This window comes from Lepisosteus platostomus, chromosome 5 (assembly GCF_059453375.1).
Source record: "Lepisosteus platostomus isolate fLepPlt1 chromosome 5, fLepPlt1.hap1, whole genome shotgun sequence".
In the NCBI taxonomy this organism is placed as follows: Eukaryota; Metazoa; Chordata; class Actinopteri; order Semionotiformes; family Lepisosteidae; genus Lepisosteus; species Lepisosteus platostomus.
In genome coordinates, this window is record NC_142615.1 from 50,442,907 (window position 1) to 50,467,665 (window position 24,759).

Sequence of the window (24,759 nt, forward strand, 5' to 3'; positions counted from 1 at the left end):
GTCTGCAAAAGGACTTGGACTTTGTTCTAAGCGCGAGGCCGAGGATCCCGTACGTACTAAGAATTCTACCAACGTGAATGCTCCGCTTGATCAACGACAGCCTACAGTTGGACCGTCGTCGACAACCTGAATAGCTTATTCAGAAGCAGCGCTGGACCGGGAACGAACCAGCTTCTTCCCAGGCAAAAGAGTGACTTGTGAGGACTCGCAGTCACACTCTGTGCTTAGAGACTTTCTACTACCCAGCCGGACTGCTGGTAGATCCCCTCGGAGCAATGACTGCCCTGCACGATGCAGTCAGATTCCTCCGCCCATCCTACTCCGAGCTGCACCTTGACTGGTTGGCCGGTAGCCAGAAGACGCCGACACAATGCCCATTGGACAACCGCTGGAACAGAGGCTGCAACAGAGCCTGTCAGCTGGTTGGGTGTTCGTGCCGGGAAATTCCAAATCCAAACACAGTGGATAAGTAAACCCCATGTTCTACATTGCGTCTCGAGAATGTACAATTGTACCTCAACACAAGTTGTTATCAATTTAATTAATGAGTAATGTATTTACTTCCGAGTTTAGAGTAACAGTGGGTAATAACACTGATTAGCGATTTGGTAACCGAACGATATATATTGACATATATTCTCTGTTGTGTATCTCTTTGTGTTTGCATCTCTTCGAGATTATATACCTTGTATATTGATAACCCTCACAGTAAGGTCTGCCGCTCGTATCCAGGCAGAGTAGTATATGTTTGGTGCACAATTTATATTAATAAATGTATCTCGTGTATTGAACCAGTGTGTGTGCGTTGTTATGTAACGAACAGTTCTTTCCGGACCCTATGCGGACGACACAGTCCGACGGAGTGGGGGAAACACTAGGGAAACGTCATGCAGGAAAACGGGGCTGAAGACAGGGGGGCGTGTCCAAGGTGCGCTGGTGCACGGGGGAGGTGTGGCCGAGGCGAACAATCCAAAAGAGTAGTCCTTAGGGAATATCCAAAACATAAGGGTAAGTCCAAAACCAGGAGATCCGTCAGAACAAAAAATTAAAAACCACGAAGACCGGGTCGGAACCGGCGGACGGGGAACAGGAACGGGAACAGAGGTTTAAACCTTAACGGGACCAGGCGCTTCCAGGTCCCGGACTCGCACGATATGGAAATCAGATGCAGAGCCCGGATGAGCGTCAGCGCCTGGCTTTTAAGGTGGGCTGGGAATAGGGAGCAGGTGCATAGAATAAAGTCTTAAGTGAAAGGGCTGGAGCACCCTTAAGGAGGGGGAACTATAATCGTGACATGTTAGTTGTTCTGACGATTGATTTCCTAAAAGCCCCAACAAACAACCTTGTGATTACTGCTACAATTAATAATTGTCTCAGTAAACCCATCAAACCACTACAATGTACTGGAGTGTCCAGTCAGTGTGTCTGTATGAACCCCTCTCTCTCTCTGTCTTACAATGTTAGTGAATAGGGAGGACAAGTTAGGCCATGAATCAATTAAAAAAATGCATGTCGAATGTCTTATAACCCCTCTAACATTGACACAGGAGCAGGATTTGTGGCTGCTGAGGTTCAGAGCCTCACATTGTCTTACAAAAGTGCTCATCTGTGTGACAATGAACCCTTTCTCAGTCTGTTTGGGGGGTGGGGCTCAAGCTACTGTCTCCCTTCCTCAATTTAACATCTGATTCGTCCTCACTACCAGACAAGGCTGAAGAGCTCATGGATTTAAAATGAATATTTAACATGCTGTGATATGTAAATATAACTAATATAAATGTCAATATAATATACATACTCATGAGAAGTTATCATCAGTGAATGATTATAATTATAAAAATCTATTGTACATAGTGGCTTTAAAATCTTTGTATATACAGTTTCAGATTAAAACAAAGTTTTTGCATATTTTGTTCTTTATATATGGTTAAGTCGGGGAACCAGAAGAGCGGGTAGGGTTGTAACCCCGGCATCCTGGCCAAATTTCCCATTGGCCCTTACCCATCATGGTCTCCTAATAATCCCCCTCTCTGAACTGGCTCCATCCCTCTGCTCTCCTCCCCACTGAGAGCTGGTGTGTGGGGAGCGTTCTGGCGCACTATGGCTGCCGTCGCATCATCCAGGTGGGGGCTGCACACTGGTGGCGGTAGTGGGATTCCCCATCTGTGGAATTCACATCTCTAAAGATCTAACCTGGACTGTGAACACTGACTCTATCATGAAGAAGGCTCAGCAGTGTCTTTATTTCTTGAGGTGCCTCAAGCGATGGGGGATGCCAATACATGTGTTGGTGAACTTCTACCGCTGCACCATCGAGAGCGTCCTCACCAACGAGATCACCGTGTGGTATGGCAACACCTCTTCGCGAGAAAGAAAGGCACTGCAGAGAATGGTCAATATGGCCCAGAAGATCATCGTCTGCGGTCTCACCGAGATTAAACAGCTCTATGAGGACCGCTTCTGTGGTAGAATTCTGGCCATCACAGTGGACAGTCACCACCCCGGGCATGAGCTCTTCACCCCAATGCCCTCAGGCAAGAGATATAAGAGCATATGGACACTTACCACTAGATTCTTCAATAGCTTCTATCCACAAGCTGTGAGACTGGCGAACACATTTAGCCATCCCCCTTGGACCACACCTACACCATCACCATCTACCTCTTTATGATTTCTTATCTATTGCACATCTCCAGTCATTGTTTACACGTCTGTATTGTTTACATTCAAACTGTCTACATGTTTACTTGCACATTGTCTATTGTTTGTTTGTACATTGTCTTGATGCACTGTTTGCACTTTGTTTTGTTTTTTACACTTATTTTACAATCGAGAGACTTTCTGTAAGTAAGAATTCCATTGTACCAGTACCGGTTACATATGGCAATAAAGTTCAAGTTCAAGTTCCATTACCTGTAAAGCACTTTGAGTGGAGTGTCCAGAAAAGCGTTCTGTAAGTGTAAGCTATTATTATTATTATTATTATTATTATTATTATTATTATTATTAAAGAAGCAAGATCACAAAGGAAGTGACTTAATTCCAGCAAAACACATATAAATCAAGTACGCTTATAGCGAGGGCTTATTATATTATTACATTTTCTGAACGAGATGTCCCAACAACTTCTTAACAGAACAGATTATTGCTCACCACACAAATCACTTTTTTTTCCCCATTAACCACGCCTAATAAATGCTAAAACATCGCATTTTCTGTCACGCCCTCTGCAGCCAGAGGGAGCTCCTTCTCTATCCTGTCCCTTGTTTCCGGCCTGCAGTCCTTTCTGTCCCTCTCTTTCCCTTGGGCTATATATTTCCGGGTCTTGCACTCTGTCCTCGCTCAGCATTGACGTTCGGATGTCCTGAGACCCGCCTAGCACCAGGGCGCCCCACGTCTGCTCCCTGAGGGCATAGGTTTCTATACGGCATTCCTGAACTCTTTGCACTAATGAGCCCGGGCCTTTTTCCCGTCTCGCCGCTACGCATATGGGTCTTTTTCTGCTCTCCTGCTCCCCACAGTTAGTCCCTTTGGACATCCGTGACATTTTCACAGGAAAATTAGTTAAGTCTTCCCGGTCGCACAGAGACGAGCACATATCAAAAGGCAACATTCCGTTAAAACAGATACCAATGATGAAAAAAACAATCCAGTAAAAATCCAATAAATGTATAATCCTTGCTAATATTCCCAAAAAACATCTAAAGCGGACCACCATAACGAGCAGTTGACATCAGTGATGTGCAGTGTTTCTCTAATATAAGTACACATTTAAGTCGATGTTAGTCCGAACGACATGTTTTCAGCCCTGTTACTGTCTTGCAGATGTTTTCAGCACCATAACCCGTTGCTACCTCACACAATAATAATCAACTTTATTTTATATAGTGCCTTTAAAGGTGGCATCTCAAATCATGGCTGCCTATTTCAAGAAATGCCCTGGGATTGTTAATGACCACAGAAAGTCAGGACCTCGGTTTAAGTCTCATCTGAAGGACAGTGCCTGTTTACAGTCCAGTGTCCCCCTCACTATACTGGGGCATTAGGACCCACACAGACCACACGCTGAGTGCCCCCTGCTGGCCCCACTAACACCTCCTCCAGCAGCAACCTTAGTTTTTCCCAGGAGATCTCCCCTCGAGGTACTGACCAGGCTCATACCTGCTGAGCTCTAGTGGGGGCTGCCAGTTGTGCTGCAGAGTGATATGCCTGCTGGTGTGAGTAACCTCTCCAAAGAGATGGTAAATGCAATTAGTGTTATACAGCAGATTCACACAGGAAAGTTCTAAGTTCCCATATTTGGAGTTGTTTTTTTCTTTCTACTATAGATTTCTTTGTAATTGACCACGTTCTTCTTAAGAAGCAATTTTATTTTATATAGACAAACAGAAGTAAGAGAACAGAAGATGTGAAATGAGCTGGACATTTTGCGGTTGTAGCATTCATGTCAAAAGGTCAATTCATATGCTTGAATTATCCTTTAATACTGTTGCTAAGCAAAAGGCATATGAGCAAAGGCAGATAGTTCACTGTATTATATACTTGATAAAAGATAAATGCTAAAATTCTTCCTCAGTTGCCAAACCAGCAAGGGAAGCAATAGGTGAAGACACTTTCAATGAATGACTTGTTGAAAACGGTGAGAATAGTTGTCTCTACCTTAAAGTAGCTTCCTAAGAAAGAAGAGTCTCTATTGGCCTTTTTTTATAGATCGTGTCACAACATTTGTCCCATTTTAGGTTTTTGTCAATTACCAGTCCCAGCAGCCCTATCACCCTGCCACTCACAGCTGGCAGCCTCCCCCACTGGAGCTCAGCACGTGTGAGCCTGGTCAGTACCTGGAGGGGAGACCACCTGGGAAAAACTAAGGTTGCTACTGGGTAAGGTGTTAGTGGGGCCAACACGGGGTGCTCACCCTACGGTCCATGTGGGTCCTAATGCCCCAGTATAGTGACGGGGACACTATACTGTAGACAGGCGCTGTACTTCGGATGAGACGTAAAACTGAGGCCCTGAAACTCTGTGGTCGTTAAAAATATAAAAACAGTAGTGTCATATAATACATACCTAATGTACGCACAGAAGATGGTAGTGTTAGCTAAATATAAAAAAAGTACACAACCACCTTTCACAAATATTTTACACGTCGGAGTCTGTAAAACCATCTGTAAAACCTTCGGATGAGATGTAAAACCGAGGTCCTGACCTTCTGTGGTCATTAACAATCCCAGGGTGTTTCTTGAAAAGAGTAGGGTGTAACCCCGACGTCCTGGCCAAATGTCCCATTGGCCCTTACCAATCATGGCCTTCTAATAACCCCCCTCTCTGAACTGGCTTCATTACACTGCTCCCCTCCCCACTGAGAGCTGCTGTGTGGGGAGCGTTCTGGCGCACTATGGCTGCCGTCGCATCATCCAGGTGGGGGCTGCACTTTGGTGGCGGTAGTGGGATTCCCCATGACCTGTAAAGCGCTCCGACGTGTAAAATATTTGTGAAAGGTGGTTGTGTACTCTTTTTTATATTTAGCTACCACTGCCATCTACTGTGCGTACATTAGGTGTGTATTACATGACACCACTGTTTTTATATTCAGCTACCAGAATTGCCCTTTAGATTTTCTGTATGGGTGTAAACCTGAAAGAGGCACGTTCACAAGCTGCAGTGTTATAATAAACTCTCTTTTCTTTGCACAGAGCTCCCCGCTGCAGAGGGGAAAGAGACTCTCGGGGGAACAGCACACAGAGAGCCGAAAGAGACAGACTGTGCCCGCGATGAACATAGATCCTGAGAGAGAGAGACACCTGGACCCTTAATAACTGGGGACTTTGCAGGCCAGTTTAATAATGTGCGTACGAAGGAAATTGCCGAGAGGTTTATTGAACTGGATTCTGTCTCTCCTCGTGGGCCCCAAGAGAATGAACTGGCTGTTTCGAATGCTGTAGATGAGAGACCCCGAATTACTTCCACTGGGGGTCATGAGGGAGAGAACGCAGGTCCGTTTGGGGGGAGAGAGCAGGATCGTCAGGGGGAGCGTTCGCAGAGTGAGAAACCCCAGTGAGGCCTGAGGAGCCAGGGGAGTCCTCTGAAGCCTGGCTCGGAGGGGTTGGACAAAAATTCATTGCAGCAGATACTGCGTTTATGTCAGTCCAACAATTCAAAAGAACACCAGCACCTTCACGCAGGAGAGAGACCATTCATCTGCGGTCAGTGCGGGACCAGTTTTATTTGCTCGAGTGACTTAAAAACCCACCAGCTCATGCACGCAGGAGAGAAACAGTTCAACAGCGGTCAGTTGTTCACGTGCAGTCAGTGCAAGAAGAGCTTTAGTACACCAAACCTGTTAAGAAGTCACCAACGCGTTCAAGCAGGAGAGAGACTGTTCGGCTGTAGTGAGTGTGGGAAGTCGTTTAATCATTTAGGATTCTTAGAAGAACACGAGCGTCTTCACACAAGAAAGAGACCATTGATCTGTAGTCAGTGTGGGCAGTCATTTCATTGTTTAAAAGCCTCAAAAAGGCACGAGCGTCTTCACACAAGAGAGAGACCATTAATCTGTAGTCAGTGTGGAAAGTTATTTAAATATTTAGGAAGCCTAAAAACTCATGAGCGTCTTCACACAGAAGAGAGACCATTCTTCGCCTGTAGTCCATGTAGGAAGTCACTTAAATATTTAGGAAGCTTAAAAACGCACGAGCGTCTTCACAAAGGAGAGAGACCGTTTATCTATAGTCAGTGTGGGAAGTCATTTCAATATTTAGGAAGCTTAAAAACACATGAGCGTCTTCACACGGGAGAGAGACCTTTCATCTGTGGTCAGTGCGGGAAGTCATTTAAAGTTTTAAGAGCCTTAAAAAGTCACGAGCTCTGTCACGCAGGAGAGAGATGGTTCATCTGTAGCCAGTGTGGGAAGGCATTTCATTGCTTAGAAAACCTGAGACTCCATGAGCACCTTCACCCTGGGGGGGAGAGACCATTCGTCTGTGGTCAGTGTGGGAAGTCATTTAAGACTTCAGAAAACTTAAAAACTCACGAGCATCGTCACGCAGAGGACGGACCACTAAACTGTAGTCAGCGTGGGAAGTCGTTTAATTGTTTAAAAGCCTTAAAGAGCCACGAGCGTCATCACACAGAAGAGAGGCCATTCGTTTGTAGTCAGTGTGGGAAGTCATTTTAAGTTTTAGGAGCCCTAAAGAGTCATGAGCTCCGTCACGCAGGAGAGAGACGGTTCATCTGTAGCCAGTGTGGGAAGACATTTCATTGTTTGGAAAACTTGAGACGCCAAGAGCGCCTTCACACGAGAAGGGAGAGATCACCCGTCTGTAGTCAGTGTGGGAAGGCATTTAAGACTTCAGGGAACTTAAGAACACACCAGTGGCTTCACACAGGAGAGAAACTGTTCGGGTGCATTGCGTGTGGGAAGAGTTTCTCCTGCTCGTCTACCTTAAAAAGGCATCTGCGCACTCACACGGGCACCGGAGAGAGACCATTCAGCTGAAGCGCGTGTGGGAAGAGCTTCCGTGCAGCGGGGGACTTAAAAGTCCAACAGCACCTTCACACGGGAGAGAGGCCATTCAGCTGCAGTCAGTGCGGGAGGAGTTTTACTCGGTTGGAGCACTTGAAAACCCATCAGCGCAACCACACGGGAGAGAGACCTTTCAGCTGCAATCAGTGCGGGAAGAGGTTCACTCGGTCAGGTAGTTTAAAAATGCACCTGTGCATCCACTCAGGAGAGAAGCCGTTCAGCTGCAGTCAGTGTGGGAAAAGCTTTACTATATCGATGCAGTTAAAATGCCACGAGAGGATTCACACAGAGGAGAAGCCCTTCAGCTGCAGTGAGTGTGGGAAGGCATTTAGGAAAGCAGTCTCCTTAAGAAGGCACCAACACATTCACACGAGAGAGAGCTATAGTTGCAGTCGGTGTGAGAAGGCCTTTAGTACATCAGAGAAACTGAAACAGCACCAGGTCCTTCACAGGGGCTACATATGCAGTCAGTGTGGGAAACATTTTACTCAGCCAGCACACTTAAAAGCCCACCAGGTCATTCACACAGGAGAGAAACCATTCAGCTGCAGTCAGTGTGGGAAGAGGTTTCGTGTGAAAAATAACCTTGGTAGACACCAGTTCGTTCACAAGAAGAGAGACCATTCATCCGGGAAGCGGATTAGATAGTCAAGGGGCCTAAAATCCACCCAAGAAAGAGAGTACATCAAGCCGGTTTAAAAAAAAAGTGCCAGCACCTTCATACAGGAAAGCCTTCTGTAGCCAGTGTGGGTTTTAGATCATCGAGCCACTTAAAAAGTTACCAAAGCAAGAAATTATTTTATGTTGCCAATAAGGTGTGCAATCCTAATAAAAATGGGTCAAAGAAATGTTGTGTCCTATGTTCATTTATTGTTTCTCGTCTTTTACATTCACACAGAACCTGTGATGTTTTATAACAAGGTCATATGGTGTTACTGAGCAGTAAAATCACTATGAGGTTTGTTAAATAATGCAATCTTATAATATTGCATCGTTACCCAAAATGGCTGAGGTGGGATCTCTGTTCTTTCCGTTACTGTTTTTTTTTGACGGTCTTGCGCGGAGCGTTCCGCACAGGAACTCGGACAGCGTTTGGATCGTCTTCCGGCTCGTCCAGCCTCCGGTGAGCGCTCGTGACTGGTGAACAGGGTGGGGGGAGTATCGTCATCCTGGAAGATTCCCTGCCCGTCACGCCCGAAACGCTTCACGTTAGAATGAACTTGGTTCCCCCAGCATGCCCTTGTATGTCCTGGTCTTGGCCTTGTCCACTAAGGGGTCGGATAGACCCCCCAGCGTAACATGAGGTGGGGCTGCACATTGGTGGTGGTAGTGGGATTCCCCATTACCTGTAAAGCGCTTTGAGTGGAGCGTCCAGAAAAGCACTATATAAGTGTAAGCAATTATTAATTATTATTAAAAGTCCAGTAAGACGAAATGAGGGGAGGAAAAAAATGTTCCTCGTCTTTCTGGGCCCTCTAGAGGTGACGATCAGAACCGCAGGATGAGGGATTCCTCTGCTCCGTCATATAAATCTACCAATTGTCCGATTAAGTCCTGCGGCGGAGCCGTTGGCTCGGTGGCTCAGGATCTGCGCCTGTGGCTGGAGGGTTTGCCGGTTCAAATCCCGCGGCCTGCAGAGGAATCCTACTCCGTTGGGGCCCCCCCTGAGCGAGGCCCTGAACCCCAGCTGCTCCAGGTGGCACTGTACAATGGCGGACTCTGCGCTCTGACCCCCAGCTTCTCTCTCCCTGTCTGTGTGTCTCCTGGAGAGCAAGCTGGGGTCTGCAAAAAGACAAATTCCTAATGGAAGAAATTGTATAGGGTTAATAAAATGATGTTATTATTATTATTGAACCCTCCGACTGTGACTCTCTCACCTGCCGAGATGGTCTCAGGGCTCTGGTCTCATACAGGGCACAGTCACAGCACGCAGTACATTTCGGCAGGTAAGAGAGTGTGGAACACTCCATGCAGACTGTCCGTGAAAAGCAGTAACAGAAAGAAAAAACAAATCCCACCTCCGCTGTTGTGGGTAACGATGCAGTAGTACAATATTGCATTATTCCGCAATCTCCCAGTAATGCCACTTCATTGCCATATAACACACTATCGCCTTATAATAAGACAGCCGCATTTTGACATCTGCGAACATAAAAGAGAAAAAGAAATTAACACATGGCACAAACAGTTATTTGACCCATTTTTATTAAGAGGAGGGCGGCAGGTAATGTGGACCTCACGGCGACTGGCAAAATAAAATCAGTTTTTTTATCAAGATTTAATACATCTTGCACGACCGAGCCACGTTATGCGATGCGTAGCTTTCTCGAAGTAATGGAAGAAAACTAGGAAGAAAAATTAAAATAATTACAGCATAAAAGGTAAAACTACTATACAAACAAGAAACACGTCTAAAATGATATAAACCCAAGAGACGCATACATTTGAAAGACGAGACATTTTCGACATCAGGAAAAGCGAAATTGGTGCCTTTTATTTGAACGTGGAACACAGCGTTCTCTACTGTTGGTATAAGGCGATATAAAACGTTTACTCGGGTTACTACGGCAGAAAAAGTCCGGTCCGTTATCGATGTTCTCCAAGACTGTCCGAGGCCTCAAAGCTAATCAAATTTGTAGATGATACCAAATGAGAGTTGCAAACATTTTAAATAAAATTCAAGACTAAGCCAACATTTTCCAGAGGATGTTTAATGTAGACAGGTGCAAGGTATTGCTTGCAGGCTGTGAGAATAGAGACTGTAAACTATAAATACAAAACAGGACACACTGGTCTAGAAGAGTCCACTGTACTTATGCAGGAGATGTCCTGTAGTTTTTTATGTTCCGATATATTTACATCTTCAAGACAATGTGGGGAGGCAAATAAGAAAGCTAGCAACATTTTAAGATATAGTTGAAAGGATGGAATTTAATCAAAGGATGTTAAGCGAAAATTGCCTGATTAAAATGTTAAAATGATAAAAATTGTGGTCAATGCCATATATAAAAGATATTGCTGCTCTGTAATCATTTCAGAAAAGAGCAACCAGATCCATTCCAGGGCTTAAGGGAATGTCCTGCCCTGAGAGGTTGACATAACTGAATTTCTTTAGTCCTGAAAAGAGATTATCGTGATGGTCTCCAATACAAACATTCAAAATCATTAAAGACGTTTACAACCCAACGGATTTCTTCAGATTAAAACAATGAAACGCAAACTGGAAATTGGACACAAATGTAAATTACATGGACTTACATTTCAATTGAGAACAAGAGGCGCTTCTTTAATTCTTTAACAATCTACCAATAGGCCTCCTCTCATTTGATGAAGGGTTAGTTCTTTGGCTGATTCATTTATCCATTTATGCAGAAGGTGTTCAACTGAAACAATCTGATTGCACTTTCTTGCTTAAGCAGTGTCCAATCCAGGATTTGAACCCCAAACCTTTCAATTATGAGTCTGGATCCCCGCCACAACTCGGCGGTCTCCCCGTGTGAACGGGCCGCTGCTTTTTCGATTTTCCCGAGGCTGCCCACCCCTCCGCCGACTCCAGCCGAGCGGTTCCACTCATGCGGAGGAATGTGCCGTGGGAAACCGCCCCCCACCCTGACCTGAATCCAGCTCTCGTGCGCGGACACGATGGATTGACGGTTCGACCCTCAAGTTGCCGGGCTGCCGCCAATAGCCAAACGGGCTCTCTTCTTGTGTCTCAGAGAACCCTGGTGGCGCCGGAGGTCAGCGGGCCGCCGGAAGCTCTTCCCACACTGCTCGCAGCCGAACGGCTTCTCCCCCGTGTGGGTGGTCTCGTGGGACTTCCTGTGGCTCGACTTGGCAAAGCCCCTCCCGCACTGCCGGCAGCTGAAGGGCTTCAGGCCGGTGTGCACGCTCTGGTGGGCCTTCAGGTAGGCCGCCTGCCCGAAGCCCTTCCCGCACTGGTCGCAGACGTAGGGCCTGCCCCCTGTGTGGAGGCCCAGGTGCGTCTTCAGCCGGCCGGCGGTGCTGAAGAGCTTCTGGCACAGGCGGCAGGCGAACGTGTCCCGAGCGTGGAGGCGCCGGTGCTTGTTGGCGCAGGCCCGCCGGGTGAACCGCCTGTCGCACAGGCCGCAGGCGAAGGGCTTCTCCCCCGTGTGGCGGACCTGGTGCTCCTTCAGGTGGCTCGAGGTGAAGAAGCGCTTCTCGCACAGGCTGCAGACGAAGGGCCTCTCCCCCGTGTGGGCGCGCCGGTGGGCGCGCAGGCCGCCCGCCGTCGAGAAGCTCTTCCCGCACTGGCCGCAGCGGAACGGCTCCCCATCCCCCGCGTGGCGCCGCTCGTGGCGCCTCAGCGTGCCCGCACTGCCGAGCAGCTTCCCGCACTGGCTGCAGACGAACTGCCGATCCACCGCGTGGAGCCGCTCGTGGCCCCTCAGCCCTTTCTCGCTGCTGAGCCTCTTCCCGCACTGGCCGCAGACGAACCACCGCTCGCCCGCGTGGAGCCGCTGGTGCGCTCGCACGTGGGAGGGCCGTGTGAAGGCCTTCCCACACAGGTTGCAGCTGAACGGCTTCTCCCCGGTGTGACGGAGCCGGTGACTCTTCAGATGGGTGGCCGAGAAGAACCTCTTCCCGCACGCGGCACAGCCGAACCGCCTCTCCCCAGTGTGGCGGAGCTCGTGATATTTTAAGGAGCACAGAAAGGCAAACGTCTTCCCGCACTCACCGCAGCTGAGCGGTCTCTCCCCCGTGTGAACGCGCTCGTGCGACCGCAAGCCCCTTAAATCCAGAAACGCCTTCCCACACTCGCTACACATGAACCGTCTGCTCGTGTGAACCCGCTGGTGACTCTTTAAGTCCCTCTCGCTGCAGAACGCTTTCCCGCACTGACTGCAGCTGAACGGTCTCTCCCCCGTGTGAAAGCGCTGGTGGGCTTTCAACCGGCTCGGTATAGCAAAGCTCTTCTCGCACTGATCGCAAGCGTGACGCTTTCTGGGGGGCGCGGGTGGGCGCGCCGCCGAGCCGTTTGACGGAGTTAAACTCTGCCCGCTGCTGAATGCTTTCCCCCCCGTGTGCTCGAGCTGGTGGGCTTTTAAGTCACTCGAGCAAATAAAACTGGTCCCGCACTCACTGCAGCCGAACGGTCTCTCCCACGTGTGAACGCGTTGGTGACTTCTTAACAGGTTTGGTGTACTAAAGCTCTTCTCACACCGACTGCACGTGTACAACTGGCGGCTGCTGAACTGGTTCTCTCTCGAGTGCATGAGCTGGTGGGTTTTTAAGTCAATCGGGTAAATATAACTGGCCCCGCACTGACCGCAGACGAACGGTCTCTTCCCCACGTGAAGGTGCTGGTGTTGTTTTGAACCGTTGGACGGACATAAACCCGGTAGCTGCTGCGAGGAATTTTTGCCCACACCCTCTGAGCCAGGCCTCGGATCACCCCCCTGGCTCCTCAGGCCTCTCTGGGGTTTCTCACTCTGCGAACGCTCCCCGTGATGATCTTGCCCTGTGCCCCCAAACAGACCTGCGTTCTCTCCCTCGTGACCCCCAGTGGGAGTCGTTCGGGGTCTCTCATCTACAGCATTCGAAACAGCCAGTTCATTCTCTTGGGGCCCACGAGGAGAGACAGAATCCAGATCATTAAACCTCTCGGCAATTTCCTTCGTACGCACATTATTAAACTGGCCTACAGAGTCCCCAGTTATTAAGGGTCCAGGTGTCTCTCTCTCAGGCTCCATGTTCATCGCGAGCACAGTCTGTCTCTGTCTGCTCTCTGTGTGCTGTTCCCCAGTAGTCTCTTTCCCTTGTGCGCCGGTGAGCTCTGTCTGCTGCATCAGACTGGAGCCCCACCCCTCCTCCCCTTTTAGTCTCTGCAATGACAGTCTCTCCACTTGAACAGAACAAGGCCTAATTATCATCATGCGCTGTAGGTGCTGCTCTTGCCCCTCCCTGTCCTGACTCTCCTCTGGGTGCCGTGACTCAGTACTGTTCCCTTCACCAGGTACATCAGTCTGCTGCTCTGCAGTGTGAATCAACTGGGGCTCCCTCTCCAGCTCTCCGAGACTAAAACCGTCCAGATCATTCAGTTGTTCCTCTCTGTGCCCAAGAACAGACACACACCCCAGTTCATTTAATCTTTCAACACTTTTCTCAGTGACCAGATTATTAAACCTACGTGTGAAGTCATCAGATACTAAGGGATCATATGAATGTTTTAGACTCTGCAATGAGAGTCTCTCCACTTGAACAGAACAAGGCCTAATTATCATCATGCGCTGTAGGTGCTGCTGTTGTTCCTCCCTGTCCTTACTCTCCTCTGGGTGCTGTGACTCAGTACTGTTCTCTTCACCAGGTACAGCAGTCTGCTGCTCTGCAGGGTCAGTCAACTGGGGCTCCATGTCCTGCTCTGTAAGATTAAACTCACCCAGTTCTTCCTTGTGCTCTTGTACAGAGACACGGCCCAGCTCATTACAACCTTGTGTAATATTGTTTGTGTCCAGATTATTAATCTTCTCTGTAAAATCAGCACATACGAAGAGCCCAGGTGTCTCTCTCTCAGGCTCAGTCTTCATCGTGGGCACAGAGTCCAGATCCTCCACCCTCTGTCTGCTCTCTGGGTGCTGCTGCTCACTGAGTGTCTCTTTCCCTTGTGCTGCGGCGAGCTCTGTCTCCTGCATCAGACGGGAGCCCCCCTCCTCCTCACTGTGCTGCTGTTCAAGAGGAGCCCTGTCCCCAGAGTCAGGGAGAGCGCTGACCTCTGACCCTGCAAACACGGGACAAGAGAACAAGACCTTTAACACCAGCTTTGCACAGGGTTCAAAAGCCAACATCCCATTAAAAAAAAGCTGAAAAACATAAAATCCGAGCTAGGAAAGAAACTTACTTTACGGATGGAGGCTATATTGGCAAGCCTGATGGCCACAAAACAGTCAAACAACACATGAGCTGTTCGATCCCAGAGAAAGTGAATGAAAATACAAATAAAAGGAGGCAAGGAGGCACACCTCTGCCCAAGTGAGGTTCTGGGAACTACAGGAAACCCAAAAGGTTAGCCCTAAACACCAAGAACGCCGACATGAAACCCCAGTGTCTGTAGTCAACTTCCAAGGCAAAGTTATACTCTGGGAAGGACAGATTACCCTGTAAGCACATTGCAGGAAAACAAAGATACACCTTGCAGGACATTTTGTCTGCTCAATTTTCCTGCCATTGGAATTTTTTGGGGACAGAAAAGGCACCTAGACACGGTCCAGACAGACACATCAATAAAAGAGACTAGGAGGAATCACAAATTGCTCATAAATTACAATAAAGGAGGAAATGCCCATTAATTTGAATACAGTAACACCATGGTACAAAATTTCACTGAGACTTAATTGAGTAGAATTTCGTTATTCAAGATTTCTAATCATCTTTGTGCGTCTTGACCAAGGCAGCATGGTGCCTCTCTCTAAACACAGGGAAATGTAACTAAAGAGGCCCCCTCTGATAAGAGACATCACAAAGATGTATCAAAGCCGAACAATGGAATAATTTATTATGCAAATGGGCTCCAGCCAGTCTGTTTCCTTTCCTAGACCATGCATTGCCCAAAGGAAGGCCAATTGGTGATGCGGTCTCTTAAAAACTGTCAAGGAGCTCATTTTTGTTAGGTTTACTCACTGGCTCCTCATCTCTCTCCAACTAAAACTGGCAATCAGACTTTTCCCCAACCATGTGACTGCAAGCAGTCCTACCCAGGACCTTAACTCTTCAAGACTCCAGGCAGGGAGTGAAATACAAAACTGAGGCCAAGATGTCCTTTCGGCAACAGAAGAAATCTTGTTTTCGCCTGATGAACGGAATTAGACAGTTGGGACTCTTTTGGTCAACATAGCTCTCTCTCTCTTCTGTCTGCAGAACCCTCCCAGATTGGGGACCCTCCCAGAATACAGCCACTGCCATCTCGGACCCTGGACCAACCCTAAGTTCCCTCTTATTTAAGCCCAAGCAAAGACTTGTCCAATGGATCTTTGAGTATAATACTTCTTTAATCACTTTATAACTCTTAAGAGTTGAACTATGATTCCAAACCTGTTTAATGTTTAGTTCACGGGAGTAAAAGCATATTTACTTGTAGTTCAGGCGGGTAGCCGTGTAAGCATGCGTCAGCTGAAAAGGAACACAAAGTGAAACCCCGCCCAAAGAAGGCTTCACAGCTGAAACGTTGTACTTCCTTTCTTCTCTTTTCAGCATGGAACAAACCCAGTACTAGTTCCATTGCATATTAACTTGTATTTGAGGATACATGTGATAGAATTATATTTGTTACAGCTACGGTTACGGGGGACTAGGATATGTCTGTAAGAAGTCAAATAAAGCATCTGAGGCCTGACAGAGTAAACATTTCCCATTTCAAAGCTGAGAGGACGTCTGCTGAGATGTGGGGGTCCTCTGATAAAAAAAATGAATTGGAAATTTGACTTTGGTGTACCTCAATTAAATTGTGGGCTAATGACTGACAATGATCAGTCCACAAGGCACACCACATAACATCCCATTTAGAAAAAGAAGAGAAGAGAGAGGAAAACAGAGGTCAGGAGAAGGTGGAACTTGAAGGTTGTGCCGTGCCCTACATCATGATCATCCAAACCCACATGAAACATAAATATTTGAACCTTGCTAGAGAAAGACCGCGTGCCATTCTGTATTTCTAGGGAACTTGGGTTTCCTTGGTAAAAGATACCTTAGAGTTGTCTTTCCTTCTTATGGATGCATTTATAGAATAGCGAGACAGTCTTCCATGCATTTTGTGGCATTTGGGTTTGCAGAGAGAGAGATTTAACTACAAGCTCTATTACATTTACTGAGAAGCCTGTCTGTTACGGTGGCCTCTGTGGGCATTACTTAAGAGCTCAATACTAACAAGAAGTCTGAGGTTATCTCAGTGGTTAGGATGTAAGGCCTCTGAAACGTCTTGTTTGTACATACTGTAAATATATTAACGCGTGTGTGGAATTGTTGTGTGTAGCGTATAGTTTGATTTTACCACTCAGGTATAATCACTAACAAGTTTGGGGGTGATGAATAGTTATTTGACTTATTGACTAAACCACTTAGTCAATTTCTGAAATTCACCATTTGGATCAGTGTTATACAAGTAGACCGTAAACAGATTTAATTTCCGATGTTCAATTGCTGGCTAAAAGTAATCTCAGAATCTGCCGTTACTACTTCCAATTGTGACAATCAAGGGGGGAAAAAAGCCCACATTACCGACAATGACACTTAAAATAAAACCCATAAACCATATTTAGGAACTGAAATCTTAACAGCATGAATAACTTGGGTTGTTAATATCCTGAACTACAAAGTGCACGGTGATATGCTGCTTTATTAAATAGCTGACATCCCTTAAACCTCCAATTATAATTAATATTATTCACATTCCACCTCTAAAACACAACACGCTATGGTGCGAAATGCTTCACATTTAAATGCTGTGAGTAAACCTCTTCCCCCAACCAGTGGCTTTTACACATTTGCTACATACTTTGTAAAGTCACATGGGCCGGCCCGGGATCTAATCCCACTGGAGCACTATTCCATTCATGTCATTTTTATATAGCGCCTTTCACAACAAGGGTGCCCCAGGGTCGCTTAACCAAGCAAGCGCCCATCCGTGTTGTGGATACAGAACAGAAGACCTGAAGACGACAGAGAAGAGGCACCAAAAACTCCTTAGTAAGGAGAAACAAAACCTCTGGGGGTCCACCCTTCGGGCATGCTAACATTATAGAATTATAAAAAAAAGCCCCAACGTGGGCCCATGGCCCCCAACACACATGTGGGCACTTGTCTTTAGCAAGGGGTTTTCAAGCATCTACTTTGTTCTGCAATCTTAGTTTGCAATCTGAGAGAGAGGGGGGTTCATACAGACACCCTGCCTGGACACTCCAGTACATTAACACTACACTGCACTGAGAGAGAGAGGGGTTCATACAGACACACTGACTGGACACTCCAGTACATTAACACTGCACTGAGAGAGAGAGAGGGGTTAATACAGACACACTGACTGGACACTCCAGGACATTAACACTGCACTGAGAGAGAGAGGGGTTAATACAGACACTTTAATGTACAATTGTCACTGTTTTAATGTACAATGCGGTACATTAACACTGCACAGATGAGATAACGACCTGGCTTTTGTGTTAAATGGATACATAATCCCCCTACCAACGTCTTTCCAATTCATCTAAGAAGTTTAATTGTTTTCACATCGAGAAAGCGTGTAAATGGATTAGAAAACTATAAAAATAAAGACAGCAATAATACTTGGGCCAATCTTAACAGAGTTTCTGCCCAAACGCACACAACAGCAACTATTATCATATTACCAGACCACAACAGCTCAGTCTGCAGCAAACCAACCCTCTGCAACATCACACACCTCTCCTACCTCGTTCTGCATCTCTCCACTACAGTTTCAACAGTGAGGAAGTTAAAAACACCGTTTTTAAACACAGACACTACTACATACAAGCCACTGCACGTACCTGAGAGCTCCGTCTCTTCTTTTATCTCTGCAGTGATTTCACAGGGAAGCGTGTGTCCAACACGATCTGTCTGTCCCCGATCTCCTCCTGCTCCTGGCTCCTTCTCCCAGAACCGCAATCTCACCTTCAGCCTCTCGTTTTCCTACTTCATCTGCGCCATCTCAGTCCCGAAAGTCTCCTCCACACACTGGGTGATCTTAAACACGGCCCGTCTCACCAGGATCTGGGCGACGCCGCGGAGTTTGTCTTGAAACTCGTCCTCCGAGTCAGACACCCCGTTTTGGAAAACCTCCGAAACTTCATACACTATCGATTTGAGCAACACCTCTATGAGACAGCGAAGCTCGTCTTCCTGCGTTGTCTGCGCGACTTCGGTTCCGAAATCGTGTTCGACAGACGTGATTTTAATCACGACCCGTCTCGCCAGAACCTGGGAGATCCGGCGGAGTTTGTCTTCAATCGACTTGTCGGAATCATCTGTCCGGTTTCGGAAAACTCCCGAAACTTCGTGCACGATCGATTTAAGCACAGTCTCCATGAAAGAGTGCGCCTCAGTCTCCAGATTAAGCAGCAGATTCTCCATCTCTTCAGAGTCGATCCGGACGACACAGACAATTGATGCAGCGGCTGTACACACGTGGGTTTAAACTCAGAGGAAGCGAAACTTGGTCAAACAGGAACAACAGAGGACTTCCTGTTTGTCAGCGTCACTTCCTTAATGACTGTTGCTATGAGCGACAAAAAATCAGTTCGGCTAATAATAATAATAATAATAATAATAATAATAAAGTAACCTCTCAAAGCGCTTTACAGTAACAAAAAACATTGATAGGAAATAAAAGAGTTTGCTCAATTACAAACAAGGGTTTAGAAAGCCCTACACCCTACATTGAGGCAGACAGTAAAAGGCTTTACTGCTTATTACAGGGCACACACACACACACCAGGGCCTATGTCCTCAGAAGCCCGTTCACACTTCGGTACCAGTATGTTTTTGGACCGCGGTAAAACTTGAGAAATGGTCTTTGGACTGTTTGGGGTTCTTTTAGAAACAAAGGTGAAGCCTGCATCCAGATGCGATTTACACATTGTGTACAGGGGCAGTGTTGGGCCAGCGGTAAGTCTCTGAACCCATGACAGATGGGTTGCGGGTTCAAGTCCATGCCACAGTCATCCCCCCCGTTCCAGTCAACCCAACTGGGACAAATATTTCTATTTGTTACAAGGAGTTTTTAAACAGGTGTTGGAGAGGGGGGCCGCATACTGGTCTCTCCAGCGTAAATAAATCTCTCTCCTACTGAGCCCCTTAGTGTTGATGTTATCGTACCCTTACCTCAAGATCTGTCTCTGCGGAGAGAGGAGGGAGGAGGGGGGAGTCCTGTAAGACTCGTCCTCACGAGTTCTCTCAGCACGAGACTTCAAGTTGAAAAGGACCAGAATTGGCTACTTTATTGATCCCCTGAGGGGAAATTGCAGTGCAAGAGCAGCACTGTCAACACAGCGACAGAGTCACGAAATGATACAATAATACAACAACACAATACAGTCAGTGAGAAGCGCACTGAGAAGAGTCGCTCACAGTCCAGAATATACAGAAAACAGAACAGTACACAAAAAGTGTATCAGAGTGTCAGTCACTGCACTGTCCACAGCTTCAGTCTTGTTACAGCCATAGAGCAGGAGACTGTGTTCAGTACAGCTGAGATTGTACTGATAACACTGTCTCCTGTCTTTCAGCTGCTGCTGTCAGTAATTCGTACTTGTTGTGTTTTTACATCCTAGGAGCCCAGACTCCTGGCTGTAGAAGCACTGATGTCAGATACACTGCAGCCCAGGGTAAGTGTGTGTGTGTGATGGGTCCTGACAGGGGTGGGAGACCTCTCTGACTGCAGAGATCCAGTGAAGTGTAAATTCTCTACTGTGGGAGTTCGCCCCTGCCACCCCGACTGCACGTTTGTCTCTGCAAAATCAACGCAGAGAGTGGTGGGAGTATGGAACAAGCAACCCATCCATGCTGTTGAAGCCCAAGAAACAAGTTTTAGGAGACTGCCTTATTCATCACCTACTACTTACCAGACAGACTGGATAGGTTTTGACTGGCAAGAGGCCTTTTTCCCTCCTCGACATTTTCTCAATTGCAGACACAATTGCTCGAGCACGTGGGCCAGTCAGACCTGAATTAACAAACCAGTTTAAGGGAGACCTTTTTCGACACGTGATGCCGCAGCTGGGTAGAGGCCAGCTGCGGGCGAAGGGGTGTCTCTCTGACCTCTCTGCGACCTCTCCTGTCCTGTCTTTCAGGAATCGGAACAGATCGACGGTCACGATCGCTAAACCACTCCGGCCCTTCCTTGTTTGTGTCACACCCAACATCCCTCCCTAGAGGGCGCTCCACTGCTCTCATTATTGTCTGTGTGATTAAGCTCTCCAGGTGTACCCTTTTAGAGTTATTATTTAAAGACCAGCTCCTCCAGTCCTCGGGGCTCATCATTAGGGTAAGATGTCGCGAGGCCCGCCTGGCACCAGGAAACCCTACGTCCGTCTCCTGAGGGCGCAGGCCTCATCCCCGACACCTCCCGCTTCCTGAGCCCGGGGTCTGGAGGATCTCACCCCATCACCCTTGGACCTCCATGTTTTGTTTGTCCGTGTGCTCCCCCCTCCCGGAGATTTTAACTTTGTCGCATCCCAGGATAGATTCCTTGTTGATGGACTCTCAGACTGTGCCCTGACCTGCCCTTGGACCTGTTTGGATTTGGATGCCGTTTTGTCTTCCCCGTACACTGTCTCACGGGCTGTCACTATTATTTTGTGCACTATTAAACCCCTGTGTGTTCCCTTTTACCACACCTCCTGTTTTCTCCAGCTCTTACCACATCACATAGGGTCTTCTATAAGATCTGACACGGATTTCAGTCCGTGTTCGTGACAGTTTGCCTCATCTCCCCCCTTTTCAGTTCCCCCTTAAAAGCCAGACGCTGACGCTAATCCGGGCTCAGCATTGGTTCCGGCATCATGCGAGCTCGGGACCCGGATGCGTCTGGCTCCGTTGTGGTTTTTAGTGCCTGCTCCCGTTCCTCCCCTGCCGGTCCTGACCCGGTTCTGGATTTTAATCGTCTGTCGCGGATGGATCGCCTGGCCTTGGACTCATGCCCTGTTTTGGGATTTCTCGTTTGACTCATCGACTGGATCGTTGGCCTGGGCCACACCTCCCCCGACCACCAGCCCTCCTTGGACACACCCCCTGTTTTTATTCCCCATATCCTGCATGACCCTTTTGCCCCAGTGTTTTCCTCACTCAAACCCGGATTGTGTCGTCTGCATCGGTTCTGGAAAGACAGCGACACGCCATCAACCAGCTCTAAAGAGTAGAGACAGGTACTGAAGGGAGTCTGGACTATTGATGTGTGTATTGTAGCGTTTACAGGTTCTTCTCAGGACAAAGGACCAGTGGAGACGCGCTTCACGAACCAAGCGATAGCTTTATTCTTTTATCAACCGCACAAAACCAAACACGGGATCTACACGCACATGAGGAGACTGACGGAACACGTACACATCGTTAGGGTGGTAATTACTTAACAACAGGCTATACGCTTATGAGGCTACACAGGACACTAGAACTACTATGACACTATTTACACATGCAGGGTCAGCTGCTGGTCATCGTGTTGACCCTCAGACTCTCCCCGGCTACAACTCCCAGCCTGCCCAGCGGTACTATGAGCGCCTAGAGGTGCTTCCTCCTCACCACCAGGCGAGGGCGTTACAGTATATATATATACACACACACAGATGGCACTGGATCTGATATTCTCTGGCCTTGAATCGTTCTTTTTCAGTTTTAGATGCTCTTTGAGGTCGATTCACAGGGTTGTGTCAGCTGGCAAAATGAGGGAGTTTCAGACCGTGAAACATATCGCTCACATGCATGAGGAATGAGAACGGAATCTGTAGTGGCACTTTTCCCTACCTTTTCCTTCGTGTCTCAGAAAAAAAAATTAAAATGGACTTCTTTGATTGCAGCTCCAAATGCTGCATACGTTTTTTTCCGTTCTCTGTGCTTTTAAGTCATAAATTCCAGCAGCCGTATCACCCTGCAGCTCCCAGCTGGCAGCCCCCCTCCACTGGAGCTCAGCAGGTGTGAGCCTGGTCAGTACTTGGAGGGGAGACTCCTGGGAAAAACTAAGGTTTCTGCTAGAAGAGGTGTTAGTGGGGCCAGCAGGGGGCGCTCACCCTGCGGTCTGTGTGGGTCCTAATGCCCCAGTATAGTGACGGGGGACGCTGGACTGTAAACAGGTGCCGTCCTTCGGATGAGACGTAAAACCAAGGTCCTGACTCTCTGTGGTCATTAAAAATCCCAGGGGGTTTCTGGAAAAGAGTAGGGGTGTAACCCCGGTGTCCTGGCCAAATTTCCCATTGGCCCTTACCAATCATGGCCTCCTAATAGCCCCCCTCTCTGAACTGGCTTCATCACTCTGCTCTCCTCCCCACTGAGAGCTGGTGTGTGAGGAGCGTTCTGGCGCACTATGGTTGCCGTCGCATCATCCAGATGGGGCTGCACATTGGTGGTGGTAGTGGGATTCCCCGTGACCTGTAAAGCGCTATATAAGTGTAAACAATTATTATTCTTATTCATCTTTTCCTATTTTCTGCTCTAAAAACTGTTCTCTTCCTTTAACCTGACAGGTAGTGTTGAACTCGGAGGTTATCGTTTTTGCTCGTTAATGCTTGTATCTCTGATTTCTCATTTCGTTTCTAAATCTGAGCATTATTGTCTATAGAGAATGCCTGTCGTCTGTGAGCGGCTGTGCCTCTGTTAGTTAGCAGTAAAGTTCAATGAAGGCATCTTTGGACTCTATGTAAATAATTTGCGGATAATCAGGTGTGGTTTCTAATTATTGTTAATAAAATTATTTTTGCCTGATGTTTGTCTCCAGTCTTATTACTCTGCGATTAGTCTGAGCCTGGAAAGAACTGGTGAACAGCTGGTCCAGTGGTTCAGGTCCAGTCTCGTTAGACCTGGAGGACAGCTGGTCCAGTGGTTCAGGTCCAGTCTCGTTAGACCAGGAGGACAGCTGGTCCAGTGGTTCAGGTCCAGTCTCGTTAGACCAGGAGGACAGCTGGTCCAGTGGTTCAGGTCCAGTCTCGTTAGACCAGGAGGACAGCTGGTCCAGTGGTTCAGGTCCAGTCTCGTTAGACCTGGAGGACAGCTGGTCCAGTGGTTCAGGTCCAGTCTCGTTAGACCTGGAGGACAGCTGGTCCAGTGGTTCAGGTCCAGTCTCGTTAGACCTGGAGGACAGCTGGTCCAGTGGTTCAGGTCCAGTCTCGTTAGACCAGGAGGACAGCTGGTCCAGTGGTTCAGGTCCAGTCTTGTTAGACCAGGAGGACAGCTGGTCCAGTGGTTCAGGTCCAGTTTTGTTAGACCAGGAGGACAGCTGGTCCAGTGGTTCAGGTCCAGTCTTGTTAGACCAGGAAGACAGCTGGTTCAGGGTTCAGCTCCAGTCTTGTTAGACCAGGAAGACAGCTGGTCAAGGGTTCATTTCCAGTCTCTCTACACCAGGAGAACAGCTGGTCCAGTGGTTCAGGTCCAGTCTTGTTAGACCAGGAAGACAGCTGGTCCAGTGGTTAAGGTCCAGTCTTGTTAGATCAGGAGGACAGCTGGTCCAATGGTTCAGGTCCAGTCTTGTTAGACCAGGAGAACAGCTGGTCCTGTGGTTCAGGTCCAGTCTGACCCCCAGTTTCTCTCTCTCTCCCTGTGTGTCTCACGGAGAGCAAGCTGGGGTCTGCGACAAGACAAATTCCTAATACAAGAAACTGTACAGGGCCAATAAAGTGATCTGATCTTATCAGTCAGGTGAGGCGTGACGGAGCAGAGAAACTTCGGTTCAAAAATGTACTTGTCGTCCTGCGATACCGCTGATCCCCACTAGAGGGCCACCCAGAACCAGCACATGCAACCCTCTGTCTCTCTCCACCTCCGATATCCGCGTGAGAATGCGTCTCATTTCGTGAGCACCACCGGTGCCGCTAATTCAGTAAATACTCCCGCAGCTGCGTGGGCGTGGGGCTCAGAAACATGTCAACGGCTCTTCTAGCTCAGGCGCAGAGTTTCCTTTCCTGTCAAATAGAGAATGTGTTTTTTTTTTCTCTTCTTCTCTTCCTTGGAGTTTTAACGTTCGCTGTTCACGGGAGAAGAATTAAAATCCTCTCCAGCTACGCGGGACGATATGATGTCGAGCGACGTTGACGCTGAGTGTTAGGTGCAAGGGGAACCCCCGCACCGTTACAGAGCATACGGAGGAGAGAGAGCTTCGTGATCGAAACGCTCCTTCTGCTAGGTAATTCTGACCTGCACACTAGACTTTACTGTGAGACTGTGGGTAATTCTGACCTGCACACTAGACTTTACTGTGTGACTGTGTGGGTAATTCTGACCTGCACACTAGACTTTACTGTGAGACTGTGTGGGTAATTCTGGCCTGCACACTAGACTTTACTGTGAGACTGTGTGGGTAATTCTGGCCTGCACACTAGACTTTACTGTGAGACTGTGTGGGTAATTCTGGCCTGCACACTAGACTTTACTGTGAGACTGTGTGGGTAATTCTGGCCTGCACACTAGACTTTACTGTGAGACTGTGTGGGTAATTCTGGCCTGCACACTAGACTTTACTGTGAGACTGTGTGTTTCCTGTGTGTCTGTCACTCTGTCTATCTTACCAG

At 47.8% G+C, this 24,759-nt stretch overlaps 1 protein-coding gene and 1 pseudogene across 1 annotated transcript; one reads left to right on the forward strand and one right to left on the reverse strand.

Annotated features, from left to right (window-relative positions):
- Window positions 1-1,923: 1,923 nt before the first annotated feature.
- LOC148668538 (uncharacterized) lies at window positions 1,924-8,302 on the forward strand (annotated as a pseudogene).
- Window positions 8,303-10,217: 1,915 nt separating this feature from the next.
- LOC148668539 (uncharacterized) lies at window positions 10,218-18,700 on the reverse strand. The gene is made up of 2 exons (XM_088632407.1): window positions 18,037-18,700; window positions 10,218-14,258 (listed from the first exon to the last, which is right to left on the reverse strand). Exon 2 carries the CDS (start codon window positions 14,170-14,172, stop codon window positions 11,185-11,187), a length of 2,988 nt encoding a protein of 995 aa, XP_088488533.1. The 5' UTR covers window positions 14,173-14,258; window positions 18,037-18,700; the 3' UTR covers window positions 10,218-11,184.
- Window positions 18,701-24,759: the final 6,059 nt, after the last annotated feature.

What these genes read in the sequence shown, in the direction of transcription:
- LOC148668539 (XM_088632407.1), bottom strand. Translation starts at nt 14,172, where the DNA reads ATGCAGGAGACAGAGCTCGCCGCAGCACAAGGGAAAGAGACACTCAGT.